The sequence below is a fragment of the Cygnus olor genome, chromosome 25, assembly GCF_009769625.2.
Source record: "Cygnus olor isolate bCygOlo1 chromosome 25, bCygOlo1.pri.v2, whole genome shotgun sequence".
NCBI lineage: Eukaryota > Metazoa > Chordata > Aves > Anseriformes > Anatidae > Cygnus > Cygnus olor.
The window spans coordinates 2,259,831-2,284,272 of record NC_049193.1 but is presented as its reverse complement, the minus strand read 5'-3'; the positions used below and the strand labels follow the sequence as shown (position 1 = coordinate 2,284,272).

General features: G+C 54.2%; 2 protein-coding genes across 10 annotated transcripts in view; one reads left to right on the top strand and one right to left on the bottom strand.

Annotated features, from left to right (window-relative positions):
* Positions 1-2,425, bottom strand: part of ATP6V0A1 (ATPase H+ transporting V0 subunit a1) — a 30,850-nt gene extending 28,425 nt beyond the window's left edge. For 4 of the 9 annotated variants that reach the window (XM_040536598.1, XM_040536596.1, XM_040536597.1 and 1 more), the window contains exons 1-5: positions 2,259-2,383; positions 1,986-2,118; positions 1,719-1,797; positions 1,297-1,394; positions 667-795 (exon numbers count right to left, since the gene is read on the bottom strand). In XM_040536598.1, coding sequence (XP_040392532.1) covers positions 667-795; positions 1,297-1,394; positions 1,719-1,797; positions 1,986-2,102 — 423 coding nt within the window. In that variant the 5' untranslated portion in view covers positions 2,103-2,118; positions 2,259-2,383. Of the gene's footprint in view, positions 1-666; positions 796-1,296; positions 1,395-1,718; positions 1,798-1,985; positions 2,122-2,258 lie in introns of all 9 variants that reach the window. The other 5 variants (XM_040536594.1, XM_040536599.1, XM_040536601.1 and 2 more) reach the window with 2 other exon arrangements.
* Positions 2,426-3,838: 1,413 nt separating this feature from the next.
* On the top strand, positions 3,839-23,980 carry CAVIN1 (caveolae associated protein 1). Its single transcript, XM_040536866.1, has 2 exons — positions 3,839-6,926; positions 21,850-23,980. The coding sequence occupies exons 1-2, from the start codon at positions 6,507-6,509 to the stop codon at positions 22,513-22,515; spliced, it is 1,086 nt and encodes a 361-aa protein (XP_040392800.1). The 5' UTR covers positions 3,839-6,506; the 3' UTR covers positions 22,516-23,980.
* Positions 23,981-24,442: the final 462 nt, after the last annotated feature.

Below are 24,442 nucleotides of genomic sequence, written 5' to 3'. Positions count from 1 at the left end.
CTCTTCTCTCATTCGGGCTTTATGCCACTGTATGGTGAATGACATCAGAGAAAGAAAGTGATGCCGATTTCCAACCTAGGTCTTATTTGACAAAATGCTGGCTATTTTAAGCGTTGTTTTTGCTCTTGTACTTACCTCTGAAAATTTTGGGGGTTTGATCCAAGACTCAATAAAATTAATAAATAAATGCATTACCTTAAATAGACTTTGTATTTCGTCCCTAATGAGTAATCTGCTTACAATTCCAGTGTTTGAAAAGTTAAATTTCATTGTAATTCCTCTGCGTAAGTGAAGCATAACTGCTTATCTGCATACGTACCAAAGAAACTCTTCTCCAGTGAAGAAAGTGCTCACTGTAGCACAAAATTTTTGGTCTGTTGATGTTCTTTAAGAACTACTAGTACCTTATTTATTTTCAATGGTTTTTAGTGAAACCGTTGCTTAAGATAAAAAAAAAAAAAAAAAGACATCACAAGAGGCAAATCATGGGCAGCTATGTGTACTGCATGAAAAACGGAAAATAATTTGAGAAGCTTTCATAAATAAAGCAGAAAAATGACCCTGCTGTCTGAAACAGCAACTAAAAATATATTTGAGAGTAACAATGGTAATTTGTGGGAGAAAAACCTGCTACCCAAGTGCTAACCCCACTCCCGGTATTCTGACCTCATCAAAAAACTGCTGAGTTTTACGCAGTATAAATTTTAACTCTGTCAGCTCCAAGAAGTTTCTCTTCAGAGCTTCCTGGTTTGTGTTGATTTCTTTAAGCTCATTTTCAATTTTCTCAAAGTTTGCCTGCAAGATGGAGAAAGAAATGACAAAGCAATTCTATAAATACGTGCTGTTAAGCCTATTAAAATAATTTACATGCAGTTTGCATACAAATAAAGACACCATCTCCAAACACTCTTTTCAGGCAACTTGACACACTTCATACTCAGCCACTCTTTATTTTAGACAGGACTTACGTATTGTTCTTCAAATCATTAGAAACCCCTAATAACTTCAACACAGACCCACCATAAATCATGCAAGCCCAACAGTTTTGGTGGCATTTCACCTGTTCAAGTGAGCCAAATTACAAGCGTTCGCTTCTAATCACATTTGGATAAACATGCAAGCAAAACAGTGCCCGTGAATCAAAGTCAAACTGATGTGAACCAGCACAGCTAGCGTTTCAAGTGACCACTGAGGACATCTCTACCATGAAAGTCTCTCTATATCTATCAGTGGAGCTAACGTCACCTATTTTCATCTAAAGTCAAACACTACTTGAGTCTTAAGACGCATTATTACCTCCAAGTCAATCATGTCACGTGGAAAAGGCACCTCTGGGTTTTCACCGGTGTCCATGATAGGAATATTTGCCTTTTTAATCTCCTTCTCAACAAACCCTGGAGAAATAGCACCGTTAATGTTAACTGAAAAGATCCTTCAATGTCAAATTATCACCACGCTAACCCCCACCTAGGCTGGTTAGTAGCCACGCGCCCTTTCACCTGCTATTCCAACACGGTCTAATTTGGTTAGTCATCTTTCAACAAGGAAATGAATCCTTGGAAGCAGCCCGGCTGGCTGATAAGCAGAAGGAAGGCAGCCTTCACTTCTCTGCTCTGCATTTTGCCTTTTAACAGGGTGCTGCAGGTTTAACCTGCGTTAATTTCTTCCTGTAAAAGCCCCAGAGTTACGGGCACGTGAAAACCCAGTGACAAACATACTCAGCTTGCGGTCCATTTCTTCGCACCTCCTGACTTCGTTAACGAATTTACGTTGGAACACGTTCACGTCCGGGTTCAGCTGCCAAGACAGAGACACATTTCCTCAGCGACGCCCAAGCGCCAAGGTCCCCCCGAGGGGAGCAGCGGCAAGGGGAAGCCAACGGGCACTGGGGGGAGGTCCCCCGGGGTCTTATTAAGGGGGGGCACCGGGCCGGGGGGTGCCGGGGCCGCCCTTTCTGCGGCTTCCCGGCGGCAGCAGCTACTCACGTCGCGGAACTGGACCTTCCCCAGCTCGCCCAGCTCGCTGACACAGCAGTACGCGGCCTCGGACTGCAGGAAGAGCTGCGCCAGGGTCATCTCCTCGCTGCGGAACAGCTCCCCCATGGCGCCGCCGGGGTCCCTGAGGGGACAAACGGGGAGAAGGGAGGCGGGGGCGGGGGGAGGGGGCTGCCAGGCCGCAGCCAGCCCCTCACAGCGCCGGTGCCGGCTGCGGGGGGCGAGCCCCGGTGAGCTCCGGTAGGCCCCGGTAGGCCCCGGTACCTGCCGCCGCCGCAGCTCCGCCACCAGCTGATCGACCGCGGCGCCCGCCCCTGACGTCACCGCGCACGTCTCCTAGCAACGACGCACGGCGCCGCCGCCGCACCGGAAGTGACGACGAGGGGCCGGGGGGAAGGAGGGGCCCGCTGCGGGCGGCACCGCGCCCCAGCCTGTTCGTGACGCCGTGGGGGGGGGAGGGGGGGCGTGGCGTGAGCGGTGACGTCACGGGGCACGTGGGCGAGGTGTGAGGGTGCGGCCGGGCTGCGGCTGAGCGCGGCGGCCTCGGGGGGCGGCGGGCACGGGGGGGGGGCACGGCCTAGGGGCTGAGCCCCCCCCCCCCCAGAGCCCCCCCCCGTCAGACCCCCCCCCCAGGATACCCCCCCCGCTCAGGGCCCCGTCCAGATCCCCCATCCCTCAAAGCCCCTCCTCAAAGATTCCCCTCCTCAGACCTCCCCCCTCCCTCCGAGCCCCCTCCCTCCCTTAGGGCCCCCCCCTCCTCAGAAGCCCCCTCCTCAGATCCCCCCCCAGATGGCCCCCTCCCTCAGAGCCCCCCTCCCTCAGAGCCCCCCCTGAGGCCTCCCCTCAGAGCTCCCCCCAAAATTCCCCCTCCCTCAGAGCCCCCCCTCAAAACCCCCCCAGGGGCCCCCTCCCCCAGAGCTTTCCTCCCTCAGAGCACCCCCCCCCCCCAAACCCTCCGTCAGAGCCCCCTCCCCCCCCTTATGGCCCCCCCCTTCAGAAACCCCCTCCTTAGATCCCTCCCTGGGGCCTCCCCCTCCCCCCAAATTCCCCCTCTCTCAGGGCCATCCCTTGGAGCCCCCCCAAGGCTTTCCCCCTCAGAGCCCCCCCCCCGAACTCCCCCTCCCTCAGAGCCCCCCTCTCTCAGAGCCCCCCACCCAACCCCCCCCCGTTGCCGTTCCAGCCCTTCCCGCGTGCTCTGCGCTCACTTCGTGCACCTGTAACCAGCCCCCTGCGGCCCCCCCCCCCCCCCTCCAGCCCGTTGGGCTGCCCTGGAACAGGCGTTATCTAGCTGGAGTCGGTGGAATTACGGGGTAAAAAAATAAATAAAAGAGCAAAACAGCAAAACGCAGAGCTCGTCTGAGCCAGACCCCAGTGCTGAAGAAGCACGTCCTGGTGGGTAGGGCACTCCCTCCGGTAGCCTGAAGGCTGAACCCGTGGGGTCCAGCTCCGTGACACAGAAACCCAGTGAAATACAAGAAACCTTGCGGCCTGCCAGGGGTTTCCTGCAGCAGGCGGTTACTGGAAACGTGGTTCTTTGGGAAGGAAGCCAGAAATCACAGATGAGTTGGTCTGAAGTTAAAATCCACGAAGCTCCCATGCACGTTTTCTTCTTTGGAGGACAGAGGGGCCACATTTTCTCTCTGTCCAGTCATTCCCTCCGCGCTTCAGCTAAATGTAAAGGCACGAATTGTGTCAACTGCTCTCGGTGACTGTTTAACACAGACCCTGTCCGCTGCAAGCTGCGGCTATTCCTTGTTCCCGCAGGCCCCGGGCAGCTGGGTCTTGCTATTTATGAAGTCAGCGAGCTGAGCGGTTTCCTCTGGTCACAGGAACTTCCAGAGGCTGATGTGGAAGCAGATGCTGCGCCTTGCTTTCCTTTGTTGTCCTGCGTACATCTGGCGGCTTTTCTCCGAACCTGAGTCACTCTCGTTTTTGTTAGGACTGCCTGTCCCCTGCCTATATAAAGAGTCCGCGGTGGCGCCGTGAAATTGCTGAGATATTCGAATGATCTGAGATCTTTCTGGGATATTTCAATATCTGTGGCGCAGCCTAGGCGTGGAAGATCCAAGGCTCAAACTGTGTCTGCGCAATAAGAGCACCAAGACGTTGTTCGCGCTACAAGAGATCGAGACGCTTTTCACTTGCCCTTTGGGATCAAACCAGCGTGAAGGCTCCGAAGGGAAGGCTGCGGTTTGCCACCTATTGGCTCTTCCCGGTATGTCTCCGCTGCGGAAAATGGCTGAAATGAAATTAGGCTCAAGACAGAAAATTACTCATCGCGTTTTAGCGCGGGGCGGGGCTGCTGCGTGCTCAGGGAGCACAGAACGTGGCTCTTGGTGCGTCCTCCTGAGCATCAAGACCGAAACCAAGTTCCTGCTCTGACGATTTGTCTCTCTCTGTCTAGATTGATGCGCTCGCTCTGCTGCTGGTGGTTTTTATTCCCAGCTGGGGAAACTGAGGCGCAGCGATTGCGCCGAAGTCACACAGGGCAGAGCTGGGACGAGAGCGGCGCGCTGCTCGCGTCCCGGCCTGCGATGGAACTTCCCAGCAGACAGCTGCGGGAAGCCGCTCTGAAGAGAGATCCCCGGTGAGAAACAACGCGCTCTGGCAGGGGGGAAGGTTTTTTACACGGGGCTGACTCATCAGCACCAAACACTGGAAATAAACGCGCAGGAAAAAAAAAGGTCCCTCCAGGAAAAAAAACAGGGTGTAGACAAGCAAGCTATTTTTAATACGTGACATAACGCCATAGTGGAGGCTGCACAGCACGGCTTACTAAAACCCGGCCTAGATCAATGGCGCGGTGTGGGTACAACGGCCCTAAAAAGCAAGCTGTCACACGACGGAGAGCACGGGGGCACGGAAAGTGCTGAGTGCAGCGAGCATTCCTCGTGAAACAATGTCCCTATACATCTGTTTGTGCGTAGTGGGTTCCCCAGCTTGTATGCTAGGAATTAGGGACTTCTTCCAGCGCTGGTCGAGGGAGGCTGTGAGCCTGGAAAGGACAAAAATTGTCGGGCATTTGTTTTATTTGCCAGCCTGGGGCAAAAGGCAAGGGCGGGCTGGACCCCAACCCAAGGCAGGATGTGTTATCAAGGCAAGGGGGAACCTGCAGCCTTGCCAGGGTGCCCACAGCCCTCCAGAGATCCCTCGGAGCCTGGGAGGGTTTCTGCCGCCTTGAGCAGCAGCTCGGCCCATCCATGGGTGGCCGCGTTCCTTTGGCTGAGCCAACACAGGAGTAGCGAAGTGACCCCATCCAGGGTCGCTCCCGAGACATGAGCTTTCCTTCTTCGTGTTCCCGTGCTTGGTCTTAGTGGGCTGTGGACACTGGGAGCTCCTCCCGAGCGTCTCCTTGCCCCGTGGTCCCCAGGCAATATTGGTCCCACAAGCTGTGAACTTCTGCCGACACTGTGTCAGAGTCTAGAACGTGCCTCGTGCCAGCCCCGAGGTTAAAAGTCAGCAAAATACGGGTTATTCCTTGCCTTCGTTTTCCAAAGCGTTCTGTGCTCTGTTAATTTACGAAATAAATGGGTTGGTGGTTTGTTGTTGTTGTTGTTTTGTTTGTTTATCCAGTAAAGCCCTGCGTAGCACAGTGCATGTGAGCACTTACAGGTGAATTTTTGTATGGCATTTGCTGAAGCGTGCCCTGCATTTAGGGCTGGTGGCTAGATCTGTCCGTGACTGAGGGTTGCAGAGCTGAGAGAGCTGCTTTGAGGCAGGAGTGGCCAGCTGCTCCACTTCAGGAGTGAATTATTCTTACTCCTTTTGCGTTAAATCTGTACAGAGTTGTGGTGCACTCTGCCTGCACCGGGGGCACTCCTACTGTTACATTCACACACACTGGAGCGTGCGTTTTTATGACCCAGGAGTTATGTGCCGTAACTACTCAATCCAAATTACAGCTTTTTTTTACAGAGTGTTGAAAATCAGGCTCTCAAAATCCTGGAAAAAAGGCTAACTGTTGGCAAAAGATCTGAATTCTCCAGCTGAACTTGAACGCGTGCAGTTGTTTAACCCAGCCTTCCTTTAATATATACAGCTGCGGTGTTTCTTTCTTTCCAGCAGCTTCCCGAGCCGTTTGCTCAAGGTTTTTGTTTTTTCCTCTCATTGCTTATCATGCCTCTAGACTTATGGTAAAGAAGAGGTTTTTGAGTTCCAGAGCTTTGCATTCCTTGCTGAGCCGTGCCTGTGTTTGCATGCAAAGCCATCGCCTCCCCTCCAACTATTTTAATCATTTCAGAAAGGGTGGGTCATCAGGCATTTGGCAGCGGGCTCCTTTTATATAGCCGAGGTGGAGTCAGCCAATGACCTGCAAGCCTGGAAAATTTTGCAGGGCAGTTTCACTGGACAGCTTTGCAGGGCTGTGCCATTTGAATTTCAGCACAGACCTCCGCACACTGTGCTCTCCATTTCTGGCGTGTCTCCCAGCACAGAGTTTAGCTGAGGCTCGGGTTTAGTTTGCCCTCCTCTCTCTCCCTGCAGTGACAGCGTCCCCGGGCTGCGCTAGCGATCATGGAGGATACTACTTTGCAAATTATCGAGCCACCAACTGCTTCCGAGGCCTCCGAGGAGCAAACGCCTGAAGAACCCATCAAATCAGACCAGATCAACGGCGTGATGGTGCTGACCCTTCTGGACAAGATCATCGGGGCAGTGGATCAGATCCAGCTGACCCAAACCCAGTTGGAGGAGAGACAGCAAGAGATGGATAGCGCAGTGACCAGCATCCAAGGAGAGCTAACCAAGCTGACGAAGGCGCACACCACCACCAGTAACACCGTGAACAAGATGCTGGAAAAAGTGCGCAAGGTGAGCGTCAACGTGAAGACGGTTCGGCAGAACCTGGAGAAGCAGGCTGGGCAGATAAAGAAGCTGGAGGCCAACGAAGCGGAGCTCTTGAAACGCAGGAATTTCAAAGTCATGATCTACCAGGTAAGGAGCTATTCCGCGACTTCTTTATGTTCTGTCAGTGGGTGTTTTCATCCCCGATGGCTCTGACACACTGCACGGTCCACTACTCGCCCCAGTTCCCCTGACTGGCTGGTGTTCCAAACGGAGGTGGGTCTGAAATAGCTCTCATTCATGTTTCAGTGCCGTCTGTGTGTCCCAAGAGAGTCGCTGCATTTAACAGGAATTATAATGAAAATAGCGAGAACGGCCCTAAGCACTTCTTGCAAAGGACTAGAAGTATCAAAATAACCCGATTTACTGCTTAACTGAAAAAAAAACAAACAGGAATGCACTGGGGTCTGGGAGGCTCTGTGGTAAATCTGTCCGCTAACGTCTTTTCTACTGAGGGGCAACATGTGTAGTGCTCCGTGGAGAGCGATAATATTTCAGATTTGGGACATGCATTTTATAACAACAAGACACAGTAACCCCGGCACCGGGGTTAATCTCACTGGCTAGGACAGAGCCATTAGAGAAAATACAGAACAATTGCATGAGCTCATTAGTTCTTGGGTCTGCCTTTGCCATTGTGTTGGAACTATTTCCACATTCTCGTCACCGTAACCTGCACGTCTGGAGTCCTCTAGTTGTCTAATTACCGTAACTGCTTTAGTTTGCTTCATGTTCATCCCCCGTGTTAAGGGTTGGATTTTTCCTTTAATATTAAACAAGAGGAGAAGGAGGAATATGTTTCTCTCTTTTCCTGTTTGGAGCTAGTCTTCCTTGTCAGAGCAAATTCTCATATTGGGCCACGAAAGAAAAGTGAGTGAAATAGTTAATGGTTCAGCTGGAAGCCTCGGGGTTAGTACTAGACAGCGACAGGGACAAATAGAGAAGTGTCTAGTGCTGATCCCGGGAAGAGAGAGAAGAAAACCAGAAAAAAAAATGGAAAACACTTCTCACTACAGTGTTTGAAGGGAGAGCTTATCATAGTAGGCTCAGGAATCTAACAAGTGTGGGGCCCGTGTAACTCTGTGAATCAGAGCTTAAGCATTTGTAGTTTTATCGTGCCTGAAAGGCTGAAGCATGCGAGCATATTCAGATCCTGCGGGCAACCTAACCAGTTTTATAGCTGTATTTATTGCAAGCTCCTTAAAGGCTTTTTTTGGGAGGACGGACCTAACCGTGGAAAAATACGATAGAACTCTCCATGTCCTGCAGAAGCCACAAACGTTACAAAATGAGAAGAGTGAAGGGAATTGTTTAAACAAAACATTCCTTGTGGTTATGGAAATAGGTAGGAAGTTGGCAAGCTCCCGGGTCCTTTGGAAGCATCCTAAACATTGGCAGATAGTCAGTTTGTGAGCTGTTCTTTTTGGTTTTGGTGTTGCTCATGAATGTAAAGTAAAATTTTTCTTTGAATTTAAAAAATACAAATCAGCTTCTAAAGGAAATCGGGGCAAAACTGACACTGATGCGATGAGGCCAGAACAACTTCTGAGTGAATCAGATGAGAGGGAACTGCATCAGGGATTTTACAATAAAATCCACGATGGGTTTTTGATGTGTGAATACTAGAAAGAACTGGGCAAGAAGAATATTAATGTGACTGAGTAACAAACACGGTTATCTAGAGTACTCTTGTGCTGCGTTGCTGTGACAAAGGCAGACCCATGCAACGAGAAATTGGATTGTAGGATTAGGACCACAGGGAATCCCCTCAAAGAACGTGGTGTATTTTTGCCTTCCTCTGCAGCATAACCACTGCTCTCTGCATACAGCAGAAACATAGTTTTGGTCAACAGAAAATATTCCTAAATTATATCAGTCTACAGTCTGTCTCAGAGCTGCAGTGATTATTTCTCATATAGAAAACTGATATATTTTTTTCATAGCTGCGTTAATCTGTAGATTGAACTCCATAAAAAGATCACCACGAGATTTTCATTGTACAGAAACCCGGACGGTGTGGCTTGGTGTAAGGAAAAAGCATCTGTTGTATGTAAGAGTCTCTCTTACTGGTGAAAAGCTTCTATTCTGTGGAAGTTAAGCATCTGGGGGGATTTGGGAAGTGTAGCTTTAGGCTTTGCGGAGTTTTATCCTACTTTTTTTTTTTTTTTTCTGGGACAACGGTGTTTTTAGAGCTTGCATCTTACTGTAATTATGGAGATGCCAGTCTTCACAAATTTCTAACACAGGCTGACTGGGAATTGCAGAGCAGATTTGCCAAAACATCGGGTTACAATTTTGTGTATTGATTTATTCATCTGTATATTTTATTGCTGTCGGCAATTCTAGGCATATCAATGACAAGAGTGGTACTTTGTCTGGAATTATGCAAAACAGATTATTCTAATGCATTTAAATAGTAAAACTCGACAAGGATAGACGTGATAGTTTTTGTGTATACATCGTAGAGGCATTTATCAAACCAAGGATGACGTTGTGCTGCTTTACTGGTATCAAACGATGCTGTTTGTTGCAAGAAGCCTTACTGATTCTCTCCAGATTACCCATTTACTAATATCCTTCTGTGTTTCAGTCTTAATAATGATGAAATATTTGCAATGTATTAACAGTCTGTAAAGCCAAAGCTTTACAGTGGCCTCCACCCTGGGGGTTTAAATGTGGAAATTACTATTTTTTCCTAACTGTGTCTATCATAAAAACAAACAGCCAAATTACAAAATAACTTTTGTCTAATTCAGTGTTTTGCTTCTGAAGATCCAACCGCCTATCAAAGCTTGAGTTATGTAGTCTCTTGGAAATCTAATTAGTTCTGTCATGGGGAACAACATTATTGCTACTTTCTAACTCAGAAAAAGCTGCCTTTGGAAAGCTGTGATTAACTTCCCTGCGTAATTGCATTTTCAGTTGCTGTGGATAAAAATGCAAAGATTTATTAGTCTTCTCTTCTGGACAAGAGACAAACTCGAGACACCAAGTATTACATAAAAACAGCGATGGCTATTTTCAAGCAAGGTAGCTGAGGAGAACAGTCGTCATGCTCTAAACAGATTTAATATTGCATGATTCTAAGGTTTGAAGAAATAAAAGGTGTTACAGACAAATCAGCTCTTTCCAGGTTATAGATTTTTGGTTCTTCTCTCAGGGATGAATGCTGGGTCTCCAGCAGCTACGGAAGGGACTATTTCAGGAGTGCAAATAAGACCTTTTGGCACCTTGAGAGAAGAGGTCAAACTGCATGCAAGTGTTAGATTTTGCTAGCTGTTAGCTTAGGAAGAAGTGAAAATCAAATTGTATTTGGCTTGACCTGTGGAGATGAGCCTAAAGCGCGTCTGTGTTAGTTTTAAAATTTGGGGGAGAAGTTCAGTACTGAAAATCACGTCCGTGGGGGCCTGCTGAGAGCAAGGCATTAAACGGAACATTTATGGACATCACCTGCAGCGACAGATGTAGGCACACTTGCTTTTGCTCATTTTCTCAAATACACTCTGACCTGGTTTTGTCGGGGGCTGCTCTGATCTCTGCCGAGGTAAGAGTTTTCCTACGGGCTTAACTTGGGCAATTAGATCGAAAATGAAATTTGAAAAAAAACAAAACAAAACTCCTCCAAATTGCCACAACTTTTGGTTTTGAAAACGAGTCCACTGAAAAAAGGTGACAACACTCATGTGAGCAGAAGTTCCGCATTCTTATCAGAAACTGGACTTTCCTTCCTAAAACATTTGATGTCGGATGGCTGCGTGTGTTTGTTAGCAGCACGTACGGAGCTCCTCAGTACTCCTTCTGTGCCTTCTGTCCCAGGCTCCTGCCTTGCAGAGAAATTAGGACACCAAAGTACCAAATCCGGTTAGAGTGGCTGCTAATGAAAACAAAACGGAGTGACTTCATCCCAAATATCCTGGGTTTAGACAGAGGAAACTGGGCTGGTTACTACAGTTCGCGGTGAAATAATGGGAGTCTAACGCACAAAGCTGTGCGCTCAGACCAGACAGGGCGCCTCATTCATCGGACGAGCAGCACGTGTCAGCAGTTATGTAAGCACGGGATTTTTCCTCCAAATGTTTTTGTTTTTTTTTTTTGACAATTAAACCTATTTCTGTAAATGTCAAGGGCCTGGTTTTTCTTACAGCCAGACATCTGAACGCTTGCAGCCCTCGGCACACGTATTAGGTGTTGAGTTTCTGAAATGTGCCGGTCCTTTCTTTTGAGGCTTATGTGGGAGCTGAGCTCTAGGGAAAGCCTGGCTCGTGATGTACAGCTTCATTGATATGAAATACAAATCCTTGATGGTTTCGCAGGGTCGGAAGCTCCTGCAGGACTTCTCTGCTCTTTGTTTGAACCCAGCAGCTGCTCAGAGCCCCGCAAGGAGCGGAGTTTCCCGGGGAAGGGCCGGGTGGTTACTGCAGCAGGGCCGAAAGTGACCGCCGGCGGTACAATGAGTGGGGTAGGTAGGGCTGCACGGGGAGTATAAATAGCACAGCTTGGCTTTTGTGCCTCCAGTGGGCCTTATACGGACGGGAGCAGTAAGATCACAGGGAGGAGGGATGAATTTCAAACCCACGCCTTGCTGTGGCGGATTCGGAAGCCAGATCTGAGCTTTTTGGGGGCTGCGCTCCCCAAAGCAGAGCGTGGGGCTCCGGGACGAGAGCCGCCGGCAGCGCAGGGAGCACGGGCAGCTCCCGCCTCTGCAGCAGCCGCACCCAACTTCCCCGGGGCTGTCGCTTTTCTCCCCGTCCTCAGCAGCATTTTGGCTGCCCCCAGCTACGGTTTTGTTTCAAATTAATTGTTCTGAAATGAAAACCATATGAGTCTAAGGACAGCAGAGAGTTTGTGATAATCGGAGCGATCTGCCGTCCCAAATAACAGCCCGTGTGCCTTACAGAGCTTGGATTCAGTGGAGTTTGCCCAACTTTTTTTTTTTGTGAGAATATCAACCCAGAAAGCTGTTGTATCTTCACTTCTCTTCTCCTACTTTTGGCCACAGAAGTAGCAAAATGAGAGGTGAAAGATTGCCAACCTGGGGAAGGGGGGAAATCTTGTTCCAGTCGTTTCCTTCGGGCTGCAGCCCCGACTTCAGCTGTGTGTTCTCCCTCCATTGTAAGGGCACCGTGTTGACATCCTGATGGGCAACGATCCCTTCGTATTCTCTGCGTGTTGCTGGATTATAAAAGTCTCAAGATAATGGTTCAGAGGAGACTGTGACCCTGAAGGATTTCAGGATGTTAATGGCTCTCGTTTCCAGGGTTTTCCCCAGTGCAAATTGTCAGTCTTTGTACCAAAAGACAGCTCTGGATCATGGGTTTCTCTGTTGCAGCTCGGAATCAACCTCATTAATATTTCATCCCTCAGGTATTATTTATAAGCAGCTAGTGCCAGGACTGTTTGTTTTGCTGAAACCCTTTCAGCACTAAAGTCACACACTGAGCTGTGCAGCAATAAATCGTCTCAGAGCAAAGGGCCAGAGGTTTCTCAGCCAGTTGAGATAGGGTTAGATTAGATTTTTAGTGGCTCATAAAAATAAAACCAAAGGTAATATTCCTTCTAATCACATATGCTTCTCGCAGGCGTCTCTTGTGCCTACCAGCAGTGGATCTGAGCCTTTGTCATCGTGTCTGTGATGCCAGGAGGGCTGCTGCACACAGCAGAATAACCGAGAGCAGAATTTGCCCGCAGTGCTTACTGGGCAAGGTGGCTGCTGTGCTCTAGTTTCCAGTGAGATCGCGGTTCATTTTCCCATTCGTAAGCTAGATTGGAGTGCTTAGCAGACACAAATTAACCCATCGAGGCCACATGTAACCCGGTTTGCAGGTCTGGGATTAGAAGCCAAAGGATTCAAGAAGCCGGTCTGTGCTCAGACTGCACCCCTCCCTGGAAGGGAGTCCGAGCAGATGGTGAAGGCTGCTTGGTGTAACAGGCCCCGCAGAACACTGGAAGGGATGCGAGCATCATGGAAGAAGCGGCGTTCCTGCATATCATCTCCATTTCTCCCATTTTTGTTGCTCTCATGCTTTTGAGTAAGCGCGACGCGCTGGCTGGCACGCTTCCCCCTGCGTCCTCCAGCATTACTCACAAACAGGCACTGAGCTGCTCGCGGGTGAGTCAGAGCACGGTCGCTCCATCCCAGCTCCAGGCAGGGCACGCTCCTTTCTGCAGGGCTCTGCGGGTGCGAGGAGCGAGAAGCTAAGCTCCAGCAGAGCCGTTTTTCCAAAGAGCTCGCTGCTTGACTCGCACAGACTTTGTGCAGCTGGGGGTTTTTCCTGCGTCTTCGTGGAAGCTGCTTCTTGCTCTGCTGCACTGGCCAGAAGCGTAAAATGCTGTCTGTATCCAAGTAGCGAGTAGAGATGGATGCAGTTTCCACTCTGATGCATCTGTGACCAGCATAAAGCACAGTACTGCCTCCTAGGCTTTGAGGCAACATGCTTAGCCTTCTTTTTCCTGTTTGGGATAATGTTGTCCTCTTAGTTCTGGAAGATTTTCTCCAAGTTATAAAGTATCTGAGGAATCCTGCCCAGCGCTGTCCAGCTGCGAGATAAGACAAAGACCAGAGACAAAGATGCTCCGTGTCGGTTAGGGAAAATCAAATATTTAGAATAAAAAGTCTCAGGATGTTTAGTCTGTACCTGTTACGTGAGGATGCAAATGTCAGTATCAGCACCGATCCATCTGCCTATCATCTGTAAGGCAAAGCCCATCTTTACTGGTTTGCTGTTCAGAAATAGGTCTGGAGTTATTAATCAGTTGGGACAGGTTTATCCGGGAGGAGCAGGTTGTGCAAACAGACTGATAATAGAATCAAAACGTTTTTCTTCTGACAGAGAGAGAAAAAAAAAAAGCCTTTTCTCTCTGCAGTCTATTTATTTGGCTGTTTCCTACAGACCTGCCTTTCTTCTGACTCACTGTTATGCAAAAGCGTTTTTTCCAAACACAGCCTCCTTCGCAGCGAGGACTCCCTGCACCGTTCCTCCCTGGCTCTTCACCATCAAGTTTGAACTTGCTCCAGCGCCTGTACCAAGCTGCTCATTCTCACCAGCTAATGAAGAAGATACGGCCTTTTAAGAGATAACTCCTAGGACACGGAGTAACTAGAGATACTTGCTCGAAAAAGGTGCCAGAAAGATTGCACAATGCACAAAATTACAGAGGGTAGAACAGCTTCTGCTAGTCAGGGAGATGCTGCTTGAGAAGGAATTAGTTTATCCCTTTAACATTTATCTAATCCCAAACTATTTTGCTTTTTCCCCTCGTATTTTAGAGCTTTTCCTTTGTCTCAGCAGCGTTGTTCTGGTAACTTCTCACTGCAGGGTTCAGTAGTACTGCAAAGGATTCAAAGCTTCTCTTTTTCTGGACCTCTTGTGACACTATTGGAGACAAAATCCATCCAACTTTTGGAACGTAAGAGTCAAAGCCAAGCTTTTTGCATTTGGAGGGGTTAATTTTACATGCCAGCTGCTCCTCGGGCTGCTGAGTAGCCACCCGCTGTCCTCAGGATGTGTTTAGCAGACGAGAGGGTTCTGATGTTGCGGGGAGCGTATTTGCTGCGTCGCTGAGCGGAGCTGTCTGAGCTGCTGGGCATTGTCCAGCTGGTTCAGGGCATTGTCAGTGCTCTGACAAAGCCGGGTGGATGGAGTTCTGGAATCGCACACGGCTTTTTCCATCTCTCCAGCTCGTGTATTTGAGTTAACAAATACAGAATTTACAGTCTCTGTCTTTTCAGAATCTCACACATCGAAACAAACTCTGCTTTCAGCTACACCCAAACAAAGTGGAGATATCTCCAGCACAACTTATCTCAAACCACTCTGAACAGCAGCGTGAAAAGAGAGCAGGGTCTGACCCTAAGGCAGCATTCAAAATAAACGTGCATGAAATCACAGCGGGGATTCTGCATTTCCTAGGGCTTGTTGTGAGGTAGAGGAAGATACTCTTCCTTCTCATAAATCTTTGCTGACTGTCTTTTCTGTCACATTTTGCTGCCTGCCTTCTCCCTTTGCTAAATCCCGCCGTGTCTTTCCCTTCTGCCTGTGCTTACACTAACGGGGATTATGTTTGTTGGCAATATTCCTAACCAGATCGGCCAGCGGGGAGACGGTAAGTTTTTTCCACTGTGCTTCCTTTCCACCGGCCATTGAAATGCCGTTTTCCTCACCTCAGCCCGAGAAGATGCAGAGTGTGCCCTGTGAGCCTGCGCCAGGGACTGCCCTCTGAGCCCTCTCCAGGAACGCTTCCCCACGCCCGCGCTGCCCAAAGTGCCGTGGCCCAACCCAGCAGAAGACGTGAGAGGAGGCAGCAGTCTTAGGGCCTCGGAGGAGAACCCCTGAAGATTGTTTTGAACCTCTTCTGAACCTCTGAAAGCTGCTAATTCCAGCGCCTTTGCCTTCCCCGCCTGTCTGAGGCTGCTGCAAGCCTTTAGACCTGCAAGGCTGATCCTTGCAGCTGCCAGAAGTGCCTCTGCTTGTTGACTAATCCGCTCGCTGTTTGCTGCATGCTGCTGCCAGTGTTAGGACGGGAGCTGAGGAGCTGTCATTTTCTCTCAGGCATTACAGGACTTGTCTCACGCTACCTCTGCCACCAGGGAGGGAGGCATTGCCGTACGGCTTGCGCAGAGGACTGGCAGCCAGGTGCAGTTGGCCCTGTTAGTCGTGCCGTGGCTGGGCAAATCCTGCCCGTTTTCTGAGCCTCGGTTTCTCCCTCTGAAATCCAGACTTGACAATACCGACCTCCTCAGACTTGCCGTAAGGTTTTTGTAGGTGTTTGTGAAATGGTTTGGAGTCATTGTTTTAAATAGCACAAACTGCATGACGTAAAACTAAATCTGTCCCACGCGAACAGTGCAGCACCCGTTTCTGTTCAGTGCCGGGCTCTGTTCCCTAGGGACTACACTAGGAGGAAAGGACCAGAAGGAGAGCCAGGCAAAGGTGAACTCAGCACAGGAATCTGGGTATCTGGCAGAAGCTGCCAGTGAAAACTTTTCCTTTTCAAGGAGAGTGACGAGATATTTAAAATGACAGGCAAGCAGAACCCCGCAGTTATCGTTAGAGATACAACAAGAGCCTGAAAGCAATTATCTCCAAAGGAAAAGCCTTTTCCAGCAAGGTGCTGAAAGAAGGAAGCACAGCCTTCCTCTTTTCCGTGCACGGCATCTTTAAGTCCCCGAGCTCTCCTAGGTGGCTATCAGGCATGTTGCTGTTACGCAGCAATACCTGAATCCTCCTTCCCTTGACACTGGTGGAAGGTGAGCACAGCAAAGCATCCTCAGAGGACTGGCAGAGCGAAGCAGGTCGTGCGGCTGTGGGAGCGCAGAACTTTTACTTCCCTGGCAGGGCTCGGCCTGACCTGGAAGGCTGCCTTCTGCCCAGATGCTTGTAATTCCTCCCGCAGCCTCCCCCGGGCCACAGCTTGTCTGCCCTGCCCTGGGTGGGCAGGGGAAGGGCGCAGGGGGTGCAGCGAGCTCAGGCCCAGCCACCGCCAGCCAGGATCGGCCCTTTTTGGTCACAGGAGGACGGGGGGATGCGAGCTGGTCGTGCTCTGCATGTTACAGCTGCATGTCAACCAAACCCAACCCCGTGTGCTCTTGCAGTCGTGTAAAAATAGCTGAACGAAATGAATTGCAGATGTGATTAGCATGCGCGTGTGAAAAATGCCTCAGTCCTTCCATTAAACCTCCGAACTGGAGATCAGACCGGCTGGGAGTGCTGGGACTCTTTTTTTTTTTTTTTTTTAACATGCTGATAAAACGAGCCCTCTATTCAACAGCAATCCAGGGGCCCTTCGCGAGCTTTGGGAGCGTTCCCCAGGTTTGCTGGCGATTCTGCAGTCCTTCAGGAGCTCCGCGGGGCTGGGAACGCGGCTCAGCGTTGTGTCTCGTTGGCCCCGCGTGTGACAAGGGACGTGTTTACTTGTGTTGTGGCAACCAGGCGGAATGTGCACGGCCCGGGTGACTCACTGCGAGGGAACTCGGGGCTCCAAAACAAAGCCAGATAAAAAAGCCCGCTTAGCGGAGCAAAGCGGAGACCCGAACAGCTTTGAATCGCTTGAAGCAGAACCAACACAGAGCGCTTCAGCCCCCTGCCAGCTGGCAGCCAGCTGGGGACGGTGCACGAGCCCCTCCCGGGTGCCCCCGGGTCTCCAGGCGCGCAGGCTGCCGGTCCCGCGGGCTCCGCGAGCGGGCAAGGAGCGTCCCGAAGTGAGCTGCTTCCCCGGGGAGCTCCGTGCCGAAGGGACGGTGCAGCTGCACGTGTCAGATTATGAAACGGGCTTTGGGGCGGCAGGCTGTAAAGGGGTGAAAGTAAAGCGGAACGGTCGAACTGGAGCCGGAGCTGAACGTGAAGCACGTCGGGTTGGAAGGGGCTCGTTGCTCGGTTCAGCACACGCACGGACACACGGTGCTGGGCGTATCTGTGCTGCGTGCACAGAGCAGGAAGATTTTTGTTGTCTCGGGATAAAAATCTGCTGCGAAATCTTGTTTACCCGCTGTCTTTGTGCCAGCTGGACTCAGGCTGCCTTAGAGAACAGGGTTGGTTTGCATCTGCCGATGGGGATGGAGCGTTCGGACGCCCCACCACGCAGGGATGCCAAGACCCAGGACTTTGGACTCGCCCACTTCAAGGGTCAGCGTTTTCCCAGTAAAAATAGAGCGGTTGGAATGCCTGCTGTTAAAACTGTGGCTCATCTGGACGGGTCACGAGCGCAACAAAGTGCACGCAGCACAGTGCCTTGCCCTGAGCGGGGATTTGTGCGGCAGCCACCCGTGGCCCCGGGATGGTTCCTGATTGTTCCAGCGGATCCCCATTGTCCCTCGCTGCTGTCACAGCGTGGGGAGGGGACCCGAGCGCGCCTGTCCCACCAGGCACGGAGGAGAAGATCCTTGCTGGGATGTTTGGGCAGCGCCTGGGTGCAGCTGGGAGCGACACGCTGGGGATGCTCGGCAGCAGTGCTCCTGTCCCCGCCACGGCACGCCGGAGCTGCTGGTGACTCTCGCACCCGTGCCCAGTGCCAAACCCGGAGCTCGGTCAGCAGCAACGCTCCTCAGTGCGGGTCGATGTAAAGTCGGGAAAGCGACCCACATGAAACGCTGCTGAAAATCCAGCAGCTGTCCTCCAGCTGGTTATCTACCACTAGGGTAAGCGGTCAGGCTGGAGAAGAGTCAGGGAAAAAATGTAGGAATCGTACCAGAAATCATAAAAAAGAGAGGTGCTGCCCCGAGCCCCCGGGCTGGCGTGAAGGCCCTGCAGTGGGCACGGTGCCCCCTGGCCACCCTGCCTTCATTTTCAGGCCCTGCTGGAAAGGGAACAGGGGAGAGTTGCAAAGGGTTTCCCGAACACAGCTGGAGGTGAGCTCTAGGAAACGGCCCGGGGTTGGGGTTGGGGCGTGTGGGGGCCTCCTTACGGAGAGAGCTGTGCGGAGACTTCAGTGTTTGAGCAAGAAGGGTGCCTTGAGAGAGGTGCGAGCAGAGTCTGAGTCCACAGTGCCTCTGGGCTGCGTGTAAATGGGTAAATGGGTACAGTTTGGGGGAATTAGGGTCAGCTGCTCTTCTCAGAATGCAATGGGAAGGGCTGCCGAGAGCGGCACCTTCACCCCAACCGGAGCAAGGCTGCCCAGTGGGAACTGCACCTTCACGCCTGCGAGGGGAGCAGATTTCTGGGGCTGTCAGGAGGGACATCACAGCTGCCGCCGCGACCCGTTCAGCTACATCGGAAAAACTCAGCGAGAAGACAAAATTTGATGGTTCTAACACCAGGGAAGGCGGTTATCTTACGTGGCAGACGTGGGGGTTTTGTGCTGGTGTTTCCTTTTGGACGCACATGCTCTGGAGTTAACAAGGGGCTGATAGGTATCGGAGCGCGCAGGATATGGCCCATTTCCAGTGACAGTCGTGCCAGGGGGAGCAGGGGATGCCTTTGTTCTGGCTCATTGTGTTGACGGGGAGGGAAGGAAGTGCTGGAGTTCCTGATGTTCTTGGCTCCGTGGGGCCAGGGTCTGTGCGAGTCTCGGGGATTGCTCCAGCAGGTGTTGTTGTGGAGGACGTGGTCCCGGCTTCCTAGCGGTGGGAATTTACTCCGGCCTGACCTGGCCCTCTTGAGAGCGTGGGCATTGTTTTCTCCTGAAGCGGCTAATGAAATGGAGAAAACACGTGTTGGTGCGTCACCTTTACCTCCAAAAAGCATCTGAGACCCAAGATGAGGTTCAAGGGGTGAAGAGCCTCGTCCATTGCAGCTTTCTGTTCGAATAAAATCCAGGAACGAGACCCCAGACTTTGCACTCTGACCACGGCACTGCAACCCCTTCGCTGAGCCGTGGCACTCACTTGTCACCGTTTACACACTTGTCCTCAGATCCCCTCTCATTTCTAGATCTGCTTGCCCAAGGGGCAGCGCTGTTCTTGGGGAAGAATGAGAAAACAACCGAAAACATCTGACTTTCGCATTCCATTCGCGTGGCGTGCGAACGCGCTGTCCCTTCTGGCACCGCGCGAGGGGTCGGGACGTCCCCGGCCGCCGCGGGCCCGCCGGGCTGGCGCAGAGGCAGCGCCGAAGAAACCTGCACAGAAACAGGTCTGGGGGCAGCGTGGCTCCTCAGGGACCTGTCCCCAGGGGCTGTTCTGACGGTGTGATGACCGGCACGTCCTGGCTCTTGACATCTGCGTGGCTCGTTGGCTTGCGGCCGGGTCGGTGCAGTGGCCACAGCCGGTGTTGTGCTGGGACCCCTGGTCCTTGCTCCCATCAAGTCCTGTCCCCTGCAGGGCTGGGAGTGGCACCTGGGCGTCCTGCTTTCCTGTCGTCCTCTCCAGATCTCAGCCCCGCAGAGTCTTCTCCAGATCTCAACCCATCCGAGTCCTCCAGATCTCAGCCCCGCAGAGTTTTCTCCCGATCTCAGCCCCGCAGACTCCGCTCCGTGCATGTTCGGGCTAAGGGGCGGCCGTGCCTCCTTCCTGCTGGCTTTCCGGCCGTGCCCGGCTCGCTGCTCCACGCCTCGCCCTCCCAGCTCCGTAGGTTAAAACAACTCGGGCAATAAATTTCTGGGCCGTGGGCTGCAGCCCCGCAGCTGCGAGGCTTTGTACAGTGAGGGGCTATTTCCAGCCTGTGCTGGGAACGCAGAGGTGATTTCATCGCGGCAGGGCCGCACGCTATGTGCTGCTCGGATGAAAACCAATCCCGCCCCAGACCTGTGCCCCTCTCCTGGCCCGAGCGCCTCTCCTGTGCACATGCTTGTCCTCTGCCACGGGGATCACAAACTTGGCTGACCCAGGGGAGCGGAGAAGCTGAATGAATTTGCCTTCTGTCCCCAGCAGAGACAGCGTAACCCCGCTGTGCCTCAGGACCCGTCGCCTCCTGCCTCCTTCGGATACTGGCTCAGACAAAGCCCTGACCGAGCTCCCCAGCGCTGAAATGGGAAAAACAGGGCTGCACGCTCCGTCCCGGGAGATGGCCCAGCCCCACATCTGGATCCCTGCAGGCCTTGGGAAAGGCTGAGCGCAGACCCAGGGGTCAAGGCCAGGCTGGGCGGCGCGCCCGGGTGCCCGGGGCCGGATTGTGCTGCCACCTGCAGCCCAGTGCCGCACTGGGAGAACTGGGAGGAGAAGACAAGCCGCAGGAAGGGGTTCGGGCTGATGGGGAGGGGAAGGCGCAGGGGAACACAACGTGGCAGAGGGGCAGAGGATGCTTCAGCAGCTTGCGTGGGAGCAGGAGCAGCGTCCTGCTGCGGGCAGGCGGTGCCGGGGGTGAATCAGAGAGGCGAGTGCCCGCTGTGGCAGCTGCTTCTCGGCTCACAGCCCTGTGTGAGCTTTCCAGCCGTGGTGCAGGCACACCTCTGCGAAAACAACGCTCCGGTCAAGGGCTGTTGGGAAAGCGAGCGCTGCCGCTGCCAGCTGCCAGCATTTCCACCCCGGCTGCGGGCTGGGTGCGGCTGGAGCCTGCGTGCCCACCGGGCAGACACAGCCCACGTCCTCCGCCCTGGAGGGGTCTCGGCCGAGAGACCGGGGCTGGAAAGGCAGGAATGAGGCAGGAGACCTGGGTTTGGGAGCTTTCTGCGACGGCTTCCCCGTGCTTCGATGGCTCCAGCTCCCGGTCTCCGCTCCCACGCACGAGCGCCGTTGCTGGGTGCTTCTTAGGTGCACAGCGGAGGTGTGCTGTGCTCCAGCACGCTGAGCCAACAGGCGCAGGGCTATAAATAACGCCTGGCATTTCCTCCCAGGCTCCTGCTGCCCGTCTCCTTCCCTCCTTTGCTGCAGGAGCCCTGGGGCGGGGGGGGGAAGATGCAGCCCCAGAGCCGCAGCGTCGCCGTGCGCCTTGCAGGGCAGCTCTGCCCTGCCCTGCCCGCAGGTTTGTGCACCTTTCGGGGCGAGCAGCCAGGACGCCTGGGCTGTCCCACAGCCGCTGGTCCCTGGGCAGGCTGCTGCTCGCTTCTTGCGAGGGAGAGGGATGGCGTGCAGCGGGAAGCTCCTGGGAGGCTCTGGCTTTGCCCCGCTGTTTGCAGGATTACGGATTCTCCACGGCTCGTCCTGCTGCCTCGTCCTCCCCACGCCCGTGTCCCGCGGCGTGGGACGTGGGCAGAGCAGCCTCTGCGTGTGGGGGCGGGCTCAGCTGCAGGATCCGAGGGGACAGACAGAGCCTGTCGGACCTGGGGGCTCTGGGAGGAGGATGAAGCAGGAGGGGACGGGGCTGTGGCAGGGGCAGAGGAGAAAGGGAGAAGTCTCCAGTCCCAGTGCTCGCCTGCCTCTTCTCGCCCAGCCGGGGTGAGCGGTGGGTTTGGAACCAGCCCGGCGCGCGCAGAGCGGTGTATGGGAGCTGAAATACAGCAGAGCCGTAAGATGCAGTGGGACAGAGCTGATCCTCTTTAGAGTAATTTATCAGGTGTGCTGACGGAGAGGATGAGCCTGGGCCGGAGGCTGCCTGGGTTTGTTCGGCCGCGAGCCGTCGCTGTGCTCGGCAGCACCGCGGAGCGTGGCGGGGGCTGGCGAGGCTGGGTGCGTGTCTCACTGGCTCCGCTCTGTGTCTTGCAGGATGAAGTGAAGCTCCCCTCGAAGCTGAGCATCAGCAAGTCCCTGAAGGAGGGTGAAAAGCAAGAGAAGGAAGGCGAGGGTGAGGAGGTGCCGGCTGGTGAGGACCACGCGGAGGAGGATCACATCCAGCTCTCCTCGGATGAGGAGGTGGAGATCGAGGAGATTATCGAGGAGTCAAGGGCAGAGCGCATCAAAAGGAGCGGCATGAAGAGAGTGGATGACTTTAAGAAGGCCTTCTCAAAGGAGAAGATGGAGAAGACTAAGCTAAAGACCAAGGAAAACCTGGAGAAGACCCGCCACAACTTGGAGAAGACCCGCCACAACCTGGAGAAGAGGATGAACAAACTGGGCACCAAGATTGTGACTAACGAGAGGAGAGAGAAGATGAAGACCTCTCGGGACAAGCTGAGGAAGTCCTTCACCCCCGACCACACCATCTACGCCAGGTCCAAGACGGCCGTCTACAAAGTGCCACCCTTCACTTTCCACGTCAAGAAGATAAGAGAGGGCGAGGTGGAAGTCAAAGCCACGGAGCTGGTGGAGGTTGGCGGAGAGGAGGGAGAAAACTCGGATCTGATGCGCGGGGAGAGCCCCGAGATGCACACGCTGCTGGAGATCACGGAGGAGTCCGACGCGGTACTGGTGGACAAGAGTGACAGTGAGTAGGACCCGCGGCAGCGCGGAAGGGTTGCGGACGGACGGCTGAACACGGAACCAGTCACATTTTGAGATCTCTCCGCCCCGGTGCCCCGGGGGAAGTGTACACCATGCATCTTTACTACCCTGCAGAGCCGACGCCAATCCCCTGCCTGCTAGGACGAGGTGTATTTTATATTTTAGTTTTAGCACACAGGAACACGGGACTGTTTTTTCTTACACACGTCAAAATCACCCTCGGAGACCATTCCTGCCACAGGCTGCGTGAGAGCCCTCCAGCCACCGGCCCTGAAGACGAGCTCTGAGCGACGGGGACCCAGCCCAGCTGGAGAGTGCTAAAACCAAGATGATAACGGCTGTACACCTGCAAAACCCAAGCGCCCTCTGTGAGCAAAGCCCTGGTGTCAAGAAAGCTTCATGCCAAGCAGCCTGCCCAGCCCACCGGACCCCGGCTCCCCGTGCCAGGCCGAGCGGGCAGCAAGCCTCCGCTCTGCGGGGCAGAGGATCTGCGACGCGTCCCGCACGCGGGAGGGGAGAACCGAGCAAATCCTGGGGATTTGCAGAGCGAAGGCGAAGCTGAGCGAGCCCCGCGGCACGCAGGCGGGTCTGCTCCGCTCTCCCCTCCCGAGGACCGGGCGGTGCCGGGACAGGCTCACCCCGAAGCCCGGCTGCCACCACGTCCCACAGACCGCGCCTGCCGCTGCTCCCCGCGCCGCTGCCGTTGCAGGGGCAGGGTGGGCGCCCGTTCCCGTGCTTGGGGTAAAGGTCTGCCTGCCAAAACCCTCCCCGGGGCAGGGAGCACGCAGAGCTGGGGCGCCGCGTCCCCCCTCCGCGGTGGCAGCGGGCAGCGAGGTGCCTGCTCGCTGGCCGGGGAGAGGGTGAACGCAGGCGGCGGTGCCGGAGAACCCAGCACCAGGTGAAATCCGTTGCCAGAAGGCATTTGGGATGTGCCGGTGCCTCGCCAGGCACTCGACCATCAGGGAGCAGCCTCGACACCTTGAGTATTCCTCAGCCCCTGCTTCCTCCAGGGGTCCCGGCGCGGCTCAGGCTCGCACCCCCCAGCCTTGCGCTTTCCCTCCCCGTTTCCTGCTTCCCGCCGGCTTCGCTCCGTCCCCCGCAGCACGGCAGCGCTCGGATCGATCGCGTCCCGCGGCTCCCCCCGGGGCCGCCACGCTCCGGCTCTCACGCACGCAGCCAGCGCCACAGCATCGCCCCGGCCCCGCAGGAGCCGGCGGGAGGGCAGGAGGCCGCTCGCTCGCCTCGGCAGCTTCGCCCCCGGGGAGCTGCGGACGCACGTGGGGACGCCGGGGCTGCTCCCGGCAGGCGGGCGAGGGAGGCGTTGGGCCGTGCTCAGCACCGGGGCTCAGCACCTCCCGGCGGTGCCGCCGCTTCCCTTCCCGGCCCGCTCCTCCCCAGGAGCAGGGAGGGCTGCTGCCGCTGGCCCGACTAAATATATAAACTTGCTTTTCCTCTCCGCATTGTTTCCCCTCTTCTTGTCCGGTGCCCCCAGCTCCCGGGGGTGGGGGGGGTGGGGGGGTCCTGCCCTGCTGCCTGCGCTGCCCCCAGGGGACGAGGCGCCGGCCCCGTGCGACCCCCGGGGACGCGGGGCTGGGGGGCGGCTGCGGGCGGGGGCCAAGGTGCGTGGGCTGAACGGGGGCTGCGAGGTGAAGGCTCCTTGACAGCGGACGGAGCAAATCCACCGGCTGCGGGCCCTACAAACCAACCGGTTCCGGACCCCACAGATCAACCGGCTCCCGGTCCTACAAACCGAGGGGCTCCGGGCCCTACAAACCGAGGGGCTCACGGCCCCACAGCGTCCCCACCCCGGGGACCAGGACGGGCGGCCCCGCGAGCCGCCGCTGCTCCCACCGCGGGCGGCTCGTCGCCCCCGTGCTCCGTGCTCCCCACCGCCCGGTCATCGCCTTTTGGTTTTTTT